Raw genomic sequence first — 10,861 nt, 5'->3', positions numbered from 1 at the left:
TAGCCTGGAGCAAAAGAAGTTCAGGGACAGTGCCCAGGCCCTGAGTTCAAGCCTCAGCATTGCAGGGGGAGGGGGAGGGAGGGAGAGATGAGAGAGAAAGAGAGAGAGATTCCTCAAATATTAAATATGAAAAACACTTCTGCTTTCATGAAACCCATTTTTCATGTAGACAAGATAACCTCCAAATGTGCACACTTCAAAAAACAAATAAGAAAAATCGGCTTGGCTCATGCCTGTCATCCCAGCTACTCAGGAGGCTAGGATCTGAGGATCTTGGTTTAAAGCCGGCCCAGGCAGGAAAGTCCATGAGACTATCAATCCAATAAACTACCAAAAGGTTGGGAGTGCAGCTGTGGCTCAAGTGGTAGAGCGCTAGCCTTTAGCAAAACAAAACAAAACAAAACAAAAATACCAACAAAAAAACTCAGGGTCAGCACCCAGGCCCTGAGTTCAAGGCTCTACTGGCACCGAAAAAGAGGGGGGGTGTGGAGGGAGGGTGAGAAAAAGAGAGAGGGAGACCAGCTTGTAAATTACTCAACACAAGAGAAAGACATATGTACACAATCTAGGTAAGTTGCTTGTTTCTAGTTTCTCTAGCTTTAAAATAACAGCAAAGAAAAACTCATCACACTCACATGAGAAAGAGAGTAATACATATGTAAATACAGCTTGAAAACTGTCTGTAACCATGAAAGGGACTTTTATGACTCAATGTACTTGAAGAGCAAATTTGCCAGTTTGGAGTGGAGAAGTCTCTACTTAATAGCAGAGAGCAAGTACAATGTTTAAATAGCAACTGGTAATAAAATTTGTGTTGGTAACTCACACCTGTAATCCCAGCAAAAATTAGAAGTGGAGCTGTGGTTTAAGTGGCAGAGTCAGGTGTGAGCCAAACAGTAAAGCAAGAGATTGAGCTCCTGAACTGGCACCATAAAAAATTTTACCAAAAGAAAATAAAACAAATCCTAGTATTTATTTTATTTTTTGCCAGTCCCCGGGCTTGAACTCAGGGCCTAGGCACAGTCCCTGAGCTTCTTCTTGTTCAAGGCCAGCATATGGATGCTAGGTAAGCACTCTACCACTAAGCCACATTCCCAGCCCCATCCTACTATTTTTATGTCCTGTCTTGAATAGTTCATGGGTATTAGTACAGTAAAATGGCATTCGGGTTTTCATTGAGAGATGTTCTAACTCCTAAATGTGTTAGAAATGGAGATGTGGCTGAAGTAGTAGTGGAAGCCATGAGCATAGAAGCTAAGCATGAGTGGCTCGTGGCTCATGCCTGTCATCCCAGCTACTCAGGAGGCTGCCATCCTGGCAGAAAAGTCCATGAGACTTATCTCCAACTAACCACCTGAAAACCAGAAGATGGATTCTTAATCTGTAACAAAATACTTACAAAAGTAGATACAATGGACCTTTTAAGGGTAAATATCCACATGAAACTAAAGTAACATCTGAAATTTTCAATGTGTGTAATTATAAAGCATTACTCGGTGTGGGTTTTATTGGTGTGTGTGTGTGGTGTGTGTGTGTGTGTGTGTGTGTGTGTGTGTGTGTGTGCAGGCCCTGGGGCTTGAATTCACTGCCTGGGCGCTGTCCTGAGCATTTTAGCTCAAGACTAGAGCTGTACCATTTGAGCCACAGCTCCACTTTCAGCTTTTTGCTGGTTAGCTGGAGTCTTGTGTATGAGTACCATAGACACAGAAAAGGCCGAAGTGTTGCTCTGGCTCAGGTGGTAGAGCACTAGCTTTGAGCATAAAGAAGCTCAGGGACAGTGCCCAGGCCCTGACTTCAAGCCCTAGGACATCAAGAAAAATAAAAAATCTCATGGACTTTCCTGTCCAGACTGGCTGAATAGCAGTCCTAAAATCTCAGCCTCCTGAGTAGCTAGCATTACAGTTGGCCCAACACTGGCCACAGGCAACTCTATGATTTTAACTAGCATTACTTTCTAAACGTAAGTTTAGTAAATTCTATAAACTATAATACAAATATAAAATCGTTTTAAAGTTACAGAAGAAATCTATTTCGAGAAAATAATTTCCACATACCTTTTTTGCTTTGGGACCCTAAAAATTAGAAGACAAAACAATTGATAAATTAAAAAATAAATCATGCATTTAAGGAAAGTACCATGAGTCATGTAAGGAATTAAGAGAAGATGAGTAAAAGGGATAGGAAGTTTTCTGTGAATCTCAATTTATCTTTAATTCAAAATGTGTTTAGAAAAGAAGTCACACAAAGCTGCAAGTGTGCTTGGGAAAGACTATGTTAAGTCATCCAGTACTAAGCCAAGGATGTGTTTCATGAACCGGGCAGGAAGGCCTATTACACAGGTTACAAAGAAGAACGAATTATTGACTGATTCTTGGTGTTAATGTTAACTTTGCAAGCTAGGACTGATCTCGAGCTATAAGAGAAGGCCTGTGAAATCAGACTGGCTTTTGTTTAGCGGGAATCAGTTATTTAAAGCCAGCTGAGGCGAATCTGCCTCCTTGGAGACACGCCTGGAAACCACACACACTGTGGATGTTTAATTAATGCACATCTGAGTACACGGAGGGACCGAACCATGCATATTCTTGCAGAAGCCTGCACAAAGCAGCCTGTTCACAAGCGAAGCGAAGCTTTTAATGAACTGCTGGGGTATTAAAAACAACAACACAAAACCCACCGGCCACATTGCAGAAACAAAGCAATTTATATAGGGATAATGATCGTACTGGACCTGAAGACGGTCCGATTGCGAGGTTAAGACACTGCGGCCCCACGGCCTCGTCTGCAGAAAGGAGTCTGTGGGTCTCCGGGGAGGGAAGGTCAAAGGTCGGAAGGGGGGCTACCCCCTCTCTCCCCGCTCACCATGGCGAGGCAAGGACGACTTCTCCTCGCTCAAACAAGTCGGAGTTCACTCGTGTGAACAAACGCTCCCGCGTTGTCAGGGCAACAAGCCCCGCCCTCCAGGCCCCGCCCACACGGCTCCGCGCAGTCGCATTGGGGCTCTTCCGGTTGCCGCTTCACCGTCTACTCCAAGCTCCAGTTGTCAGAACAACTGGCCCACCTACCGGTACGCGAGACCCAAGAACAGACACACCCACACTGGTCTGTGCAACCGCATTGGGGCGCTTCCGGTCCTAGGCCCCGCCCCCAGTTGTCAGGGAAACAGCACACCCGCTTTCGGACGCGTGAGCCCCGCCCACACAGGCCTGCGCAGTCGTACTGGGGCTCTTCCGGTCGCCTCCTGGACCCTGTAGCGGTGTTTCCCGGCTTCGCCTCGCTTTCACGGCTTGCGACGTTGTCGCGGAGGGCGCGCTTTACGGTTCTCGGGAGTTCCGGGGTCTGCGAGGCGGAGCTGCGCGCCGGTGAGAGTCTAGGGGTGCGGGCCGGGACCCCCGGCCAGCTGGTCTCCGCGCTGCAGGAGTGAGTGGGGTGACGCCTCTGGGAAAGGCTCACCAGGAGGAGGAGGCCGTGCCCTCGGCCCCGGACACCCCCTCGGGTGGGCTCCGAGGTGGGGACCGGCACCTTCCAGAATCTTCCTTCTGCCCGCCGGTCTGACAGGTCTCGGGGTAACCGTCCGCTCGTCTCCTCTGTGGGACGGGATTCTCGGAGTGACGGTGGCCGAGGCCCCGCGAAGCCTGTCCCGGCCCTTTCCCAAGGTCACGACCTTGTCCTAGTCCCTCCCCCGGGTCACGACCTTTACCCCTGGGCTCCCGCTCAGAGGTCACCGAGAAAACTGGAGCAAAGAAAGCAGAGATGCCCTGGGGAGGGAGGCCGTTTGTTTGTTTGCTTGCTTGCTTGCTTTCTTTCTTTCTTTCTTTCTTTCTTTCTTTCTTTCTTTCTTTCTTTCTTTCTTTCTTTCTTTCTTTCTTTCTTTCTTGTCAAAGTGTGATACAGAGGGGTTACAGATTCATATGAAAGGCAGTGTGTGCATTTCTTGTTCTACTTTTTACCTCCTCCCTCATTTCCCCCTTCCCCCCTACCCCAGGCCGTTTCTATTTGTGGCAGTCCTGGGGTTTGAACTCGGGGCCTGCGTGCTGCCCTTGAGCTTTTTGATCATGTACAATGGACACAATTTTCAGTAGGTGCAGCAGGCTGTCTTTAAGTGTCCGTGTCTTTATGAAACTAGTGTCGAATTTGTACTATGCCTGTAATCGTAAAAAGCAGCCCTCCATGATTTTTAAAATTGTATTTATTTTTGTGAGTGTCCTGAAGTTTGCTGTCAGGGCCTGGGCATGGTTCCTGAGCTGCTATGCTGGGGCGGGGAGGTGGGGGGGGGCGCTTATCACTTAAGCCGCAGCTCCCCACTGCTGGCTTTTTGCTTGTTCATTGGTGATGAGAGTCTCACTAATTTTTCTGACCAGGCTGGTTTCAAACTGGGGTCCTTGATCTCAGCCTCCTGAGGAGCTAGGATTGTAGTCGTGAGCCTCTGGTGCCTGGAAAGACCCTAAGTATTTTTATGATTTCTCACTGTTTGAGATCTGGTTGTACAAGGTCACTGATGATCTACTATTTCTCAGGATGCAAATTCTGCATGGCTTTAAGAGTTCTCGCCCCTGTGTGTGTCACACTTGTGACATCAAGCCTCTGTCCAAGCATAGCAATATAACACATCACCGTCTCTTTCCTGTAAAGATCTAAGTTAGCTTACCACAACTAGTTAGTATGAAGGCAGCTTTGTTTTGAATGTTTTCAACAAAACCACCAATGGAGGGGAGTAGTGAGTGGCTCACACCTGTTTTCCTAGCCACTCAGGAGGCTGAGAACTGAGGTTCACAGTTCAAAGCCAGTTGGGGGCAAGGAAGTCCATGAGACTTATGTCTAGTTAATCACCAGAAAGCCAGAATTGGGAGCCGTGGCTCAAGTGGTAGAGTAAAAAAGCTTAGGGACAGCACCTAGGCCCTGAGTTCAAGCCCTGTGTGTGCACACAAATAAATTCTCCATGATATAAGACCTCAGTCCACTGGGCGGTTAATGGGGGTCCAGGGAGAGTAAGGAACTGTAATGGAAGTCCTAAATTACCTTAAAATGATGGGTTTCACAGGGAAAGGCCTTATCTAAACTCTATCAGCTTCCCTCCTAGGGAAGAGGAGCTTCATGGATGTTAGGTTCCTAGGACATTGGATTGCACGCCAGAATGTTTTAGAAGGGATTATACCTGTGAACTTTGTAGTCCTAGTACAAGCTTCCTGAATAGTCAGAAGGCCTGTTTCTTGAGATCTCTTCACCTTCAGACAGGTGCAGTACATGTCTCTTCTAAACCTGTATACCCACCTCCTTTCCTGCACATGGTCTATGTTCATGGGCACAATCCTAGTACCTTTTTCTGGCCTCATACTGTCTGGTACTGGTATTTTGGAGTAAATTTTAATTATTTGTGCCTTTATTTCTTAAGGCTATGCTGTGCCTCTTTAGCCCTGCCTCTACTTTGGCTTTTTAGGTGGTTTAATGGAGATAAGAATGTCACTGGCTTTTCTGCCTGGGCTGGCTTTGATCCACAATTCTCAGATCTCAGCTTCCTAGCTAGGATCATAAACATTGAGCCACTAGTACCTAGAGTAAATTTTTATGTGAGACTGTCTAGGAAATTGTGCTACACTTGAGTCAGCTGATGGAACCTCATGAGAGAGTGATACTGCCTTTTGTTGGTGATTTTTCCTTCAGTTTATCATCTGAACTTTGAGAAAGAAATTTTTGATCAATTTGGATACCAAAACACCTTGTCCTTGTGCATGGCAGTGTTCTAGTAAAAGGACAGTTTTCTGTTTAGCCAGGACTGGTGTGTAAGAACCCGTTAGCCCAAAATAAGTAGGGAAACTGAGGAAAAGCCCCCAACCCAGACCCTCAACTGGGAGGGCTGGCCTATCCATAGGGAGTTCCCAGGCCGGGAGGAGTGCAGACTTCTCAGTGCAAACCTGTGGGAAGTAGGCACAGGGGTCCCTCAGGTCACAGCTGTTTTGGCATCTGCCTGAGAGGAGGGGCACCTGTGCTGTCCCCTGTGCTGGCCTGCTCCTCGGGGATTTACTTTCATCAGGCCTTAGCTGGTTTCCAGATTCTTCTGGAAGAGGAGGTGGTATCCCTTTTCTAGTGTGGCCATTTCTCCCTCTCTGCCACATTTTCCCCTCCTGCCTCGCCTCTCTCTCACTTCCACATCTCCCAAGACTTTGTGCAGGGTTAAAGTACCCTATGGCCCCTTGCTGCACTTTGTTTCCTAAATTGAAAATTAAAATCTGCCTGAAAGTCATTTGTATAATGATGATGATGACAAACTCACTTGATGTATACATAAATTAGCAGCAAAAAATCAGACATATTTATCTTGGCCATACTTTTTTTTTGGCCAGGCAAATCTTTTATTCATAACTTATAAAAAGGCCTACTGAAAAGCCACAACTCAAGCCAGGTCTCATAACAGCTTTCACAAATTACAAAACTCATGAAGCTGAGCCCTCCAGGTAAACAGACTAGAATTGGCTGTATGACATTACAATGATGTAGAATTAATTTCAAATTATTTGAAAGTCAGTTTTAATTCTTCCAGAAGAATAGACATCACTGTGCCAAAAAGCTGTCAGATGTGGGTACTAGGATTTGAACTCATGAGTCATGGTTACTATGCAAGCCCCTTACCACTTGAGCCATACCTCCAGCTGTCTGCTCTGGTTATTATTATTATTATTTTTTGGCCAGTCCTGGGGCTTGGACTCAGGGCCTGAGCACTGTGCCTGGCTTCTTTTTTTTTGCTCAAGGCTAGCACTTGGCCACTTGAGCCACAGCACCACTTCTGGCCGTTTTCTGTATATGTGGTGCTGGGGAATTGAACCCAGGGCCTCATGTATGGGAGGCAAGCACTCTTGCCACTAGGCCATATCCCCAGCCCTGCTCTGGTTATTTTTGAAATAGGGTCTCGCTTTTCATCAGGGCTAGACTGGACTGCAAACCTCATGTTTTAGCTTCCTACTATAGCAAGTACACACCACCATTCCCAGCATTTTTGTTGAGACGGGGTGGCCTGGGCTTGCCTGCAAATGTAAACCTCCATGTTCCAGCCTCCTATGTAACTTTGACGACAGGTGCATGCTGTCATATGGCCATCAAAAAAGAATGTTCTATTTTTTAAACTGAATTACTGTAGTTATGAGTTAAGTAGAGACAATTAAGTCTTTGGCTAAGGAAAATAAGTAGGATAGAGGATAGCTACAGTAAAACTTTAGAAGCTGGGAAAATGAATGGCTCTGCATGCTGGAAAAGCTCAGCCCACATGTGAATTCTCAAGGCATTGGGATGGGGCGGGGGGGGGGGAGGGAGGAATTCTGCTACAATTGGGATCTGGGAGGACAGGGACTGAGAGCTATTTGAGGCAGGGGTACTCTGCTCTGGGAATTTATAGATGATACCATTTTTGTCAAAATGCCCAAAAGAGAGGGAGCAGATAAAAGCTCAGAATACAAGAAGTGGAGGCTAAGAATATGGTGTAGTGGTAAAGTGCTCGCCTCGTATACATGAAGCCCTGGGTTCCATTCCTCAGTACCACATATATAGAAAAGGCCAGAAGTGGCGCTGTGTCTCAAGTGGTAGAGTGTTAGCCTTGAGCAAAAAGAAGCCAGGGACAGTTTCAGGCCCTGAGTTCAAGCCCCAGGAATGGCAAAAAAAAAAAAAAAATACACGAAGTGGAGCCAGCACAGGTGGCTCACGCCTGTTATCCTAGCTACTCAGGAGGCTGAGATCTGAGGATTGCAGTTCAAAGCCAGACTAGGCAAGGAAGTCCATGAGACAGACTAGCTCCAATTATAATGCTAGCAAAAGGCCAAAGGTAGAGCTGTGACTCAAATGGTAGAGAGTCAGCCTGGAATGAAAATGCTAAGGGACAGCACCCAGGCCCGGTGTTCAAGCCTAAGTAATATGACATCTTAAATGATTCCCACAATTATTACTTCGGGTTTCTTGTTAAAATGATCTTGTTATATAGCCATGCTGGTCTCCACTGGTTTTCCTCCTGCCTGTCTCCTGAGTATTGCCACAACAGTATTGCACCACCCTATTGAGCTCAGCAGGTTTTGTTTGTTTTGTTTGCCAGTCCTGGGGCTTGGACTCAGGCCTGAGCACTGTCCCTGGCAGCCTTTTTGTTCAAGGCTAGCACTGTACCACCTGAGCCATAACAACACAGTTTTTAAACTGAATCCGCAAATTCCATGATTAACATAAAGCTGATGTAAGAAAGCTATTTGTAAAACACGTTGCTTCCTTGGTGGCTTCAGTCCAAACACCGTTCTGTGGCGGTGAGCACCATGGGCTTCCAGGGAAGAGAAGGAGATGAAGGGCTATAGGCTGCACTCCAGCAAGGGCTGTGGAGTGAGGTCTCTGGGAGGAGGAAGAGAGGTGGTGCAGGCTGTTGGGGGCCGGAAGTGGGGGAGGTGATGTTGGGGTGTGGTCTCACTAGGGCTTAGGTTAAGGATGTTTTAAGGGGTGACAGTGACAGAAGATTCAAAAAGTCGAGACAGCCAGGCGCTGGTGGCTCCACTGTCATCCCAGCTACTCAGGAGGTTGGGATCTGAGGATCACGGTTCTAAGCCAGCCAGGACAGGCTGGGACAGGATAAGTCCCTGAGACTTATCTCCAATGAACCACCAGAAAACCAGAAGTGGTGCTGTGGCTCAAAGTGGTAGAGTGCCAGCCTTGAGCTGAAGAGCTCAGGGACAGCGCCCAGGCCATGGGTTCAAGCCCCACGACGGACCAAAAAACAAGTCTGAGGCTAATGGGAGCCACATAGCTCATTGTTGGCCAGGAGTAAAAACTGGAAAAGAGCCAGCAGTGGAAACATGGCCACGGCGCTGAGACTGAATCAGCATTAACCAGAGATAGAGCTCAGTTTGTATGCATACATCGTGCTATACATAGGCGAACATTTGCAACTTTGTTCACTTAGGAGGTGACAAGCCTCCTGGAATGAGTACTTCTAGCACGGCAAGCTAATTGCCAGGCTCCTTGAAGAAGTGATTTCACAGTGGAGACCCTTTTGTTTTAACCACGGTCCATGGACCTTGTGGTAGTCACTGTCCACCTAGTAAGATGGGAAATAGTGCCTAGGTTCCAGGGGTGGGAACCTTCTTTTTTTTTTTTTTTTTTTTTTTTTTACCAAGAGCCATTGGGCATTTGTAACAAGATTCTCAAAGTTCTTTGAATCCCAAAAGTAAAATAGCAAAGCAGTACTCCATTCCCATCAGATTGACAAATCTTAAAAAGTACACCAGTTTCTTGATGAGATCTGGAATCACAAGTTTTGTTTTTCTTTTGATTCAGGGCGTTGAATTTGCTAAAACAGGTGCTTGACCACTTGAGCCATGCCTTCAGTCCCTTTTTTTGCATTTTTTTTCTCCCATTAGGTCCTCACAACTAGTTTCTTCTAAGTAGTTTTTACCCTTCTGAAGAATCTCCCAGATGTGGGGCCTTGTCTTGAGAGCAGAATATAGGCACCGTTTTCATTTAGGGAAACTGAGGCTCAGAAAAGTAACCCAGCACCTTATGTGGGCTGGGATTCAGGCAGTTCTGACTCATTCCTTGTGGCATAAAGAAGTCAATAACCTGCCTACAACCCCTTTTCTCAATCTGTGCCTTAAATATTTTCCAAATATTTAAGATTTTTTTCTGATTTTTAAAGATTGCATTGGATTTACAAAAACAATCTTCCTTTTCTCTAGGTGTGTTATGTCCAAAAGTGGATCAATCTCCATGTTAAATGAAAATGGCCAATTCCTTAAGAGGAGAAGTATTGAATCTTTATAAGAATGTAAGTAATGGCAATGTCAGCTTTATAGCTTTATCAATATGTTGTATGACATGGAGTGTTGAGAAATGTAAAATCTTTCTTTTTAAAGCTGCTGTTTCTTGGACGGGACTACCCAAAAGGAGCAGACTATTTTAGAAGGCGTTTGAAGAATGTTTTTCTTAAAAACAAAGACGTGAAAGATCCAGAGAAGATCAAAGAACTTATTAAGCGAGGCGAATTTGTAATGAAAGAGCTAGAAGCCTTATACTTCCTTAGGAAATACAGAGCTATGAAACAACGCTATTATTCAGATACCAGGGTTAACTGATCAGAACACTATAAACTGGCTGAAATCAGTACAGCTTGTGTATGTGTACCAGGTATTAATAGGAAGTACTCTAGCTTAAAATGGCCACATATACAACATATTTACATAAGGACCTGAGCTGTCCTACTAGAGTACAATTAATAGGAGTCAATCATGACACTGTGAGCTATATCCACAACCCTGGATGTTCAATTTGTATTAACAAAATAATTTTACTATTACCAATATTATTAAAAATTATTAAATATTAAGTTAATAATTTAGTGATATTGCCAATTCATGAATTGAGTGCCCAATTTGCAAACAAAATTATAGTACGTTTCCTAACAATGTTTTAGCCAATCATGCTTGGCCAATTGCTCCATTTTACTGTCAAGAGAAAGCTATCTATCTAATGCACCTCTACTAAGTAAAGCACTTTTTCCCTTCCCTTCGCTGGTACTTGAAGGCGCATAATCCAGGTTCCCTATGGACAGATCACTCCTAAGAATGATTTCACCTTAAGGCAGAGTTCTGTGTGAGGGAGGGTTCCTGTATTTGTAATTCTGTTGCTGGCTCCTTCTGTAACTCACCAACAGGCTTCCCTCCTGAAAGTCATCCATAATGTTATAAAAGCATATTTGTTTCACATCTGCTTCTAAATGAGTTAACATGACCAGGCCCAACCCTACCTTGAAGTTTACGCAAACACTTTTAATGGTTTGAAGAACCTACAGAGAACATTTCTAATTTCAAAGCTGAAAAATAAAGATTTTACTGGTATACTTTAA

At 45.2% G+C, this 10,861-nt stretch overlaps 1 protein-coding gene across 1 annotated transcript; it reads left to right on the top strand.

Moving 5' to 3' along the window:
* The first annotated feature begins 3,219 nt into the window (after nt 1–3,219).
* On the top strand, nt 3,220–10,861 carry Etfrf1 (electron transfer flavoprotein regulatory factor 1). Its single transcript, XM_048335270.1, has 3 exons — nt 3,220–3,362; nt 9,696–9,784; nt 9,873–10,861. Exons 2-3 carry the CDS (start codon nt 9,734–9,736, stop codon nt 10,089–10,091), a joined length of 270 nt encoding a protein of 89 aa, XP_048191227.1. The 5' UTR covers nt 3,220–3,362; nt 9,696–9,733; the 3' UTR covers nt 10,092–10,861.

This window comes from Perognathus longimembris, chromosome 27 (genome assembly GCF_023159225.1).
Source record: "Perognathus longimembris pacificus isolate PPM17 chromosome 27, ASM2315922v1, whole genome shotgun sequence".
NCBI lineage: Eukaryota > Metazoa > Chordata > Mammalia > Rodentia > Heteromyidae > Perognathus > Perognathus longimembris.
The sequence above is the reverse complement of the archived record's forward strand: the minus strand, read 5'-3'. Positions and strand labels throughout refer to the sequence as shown.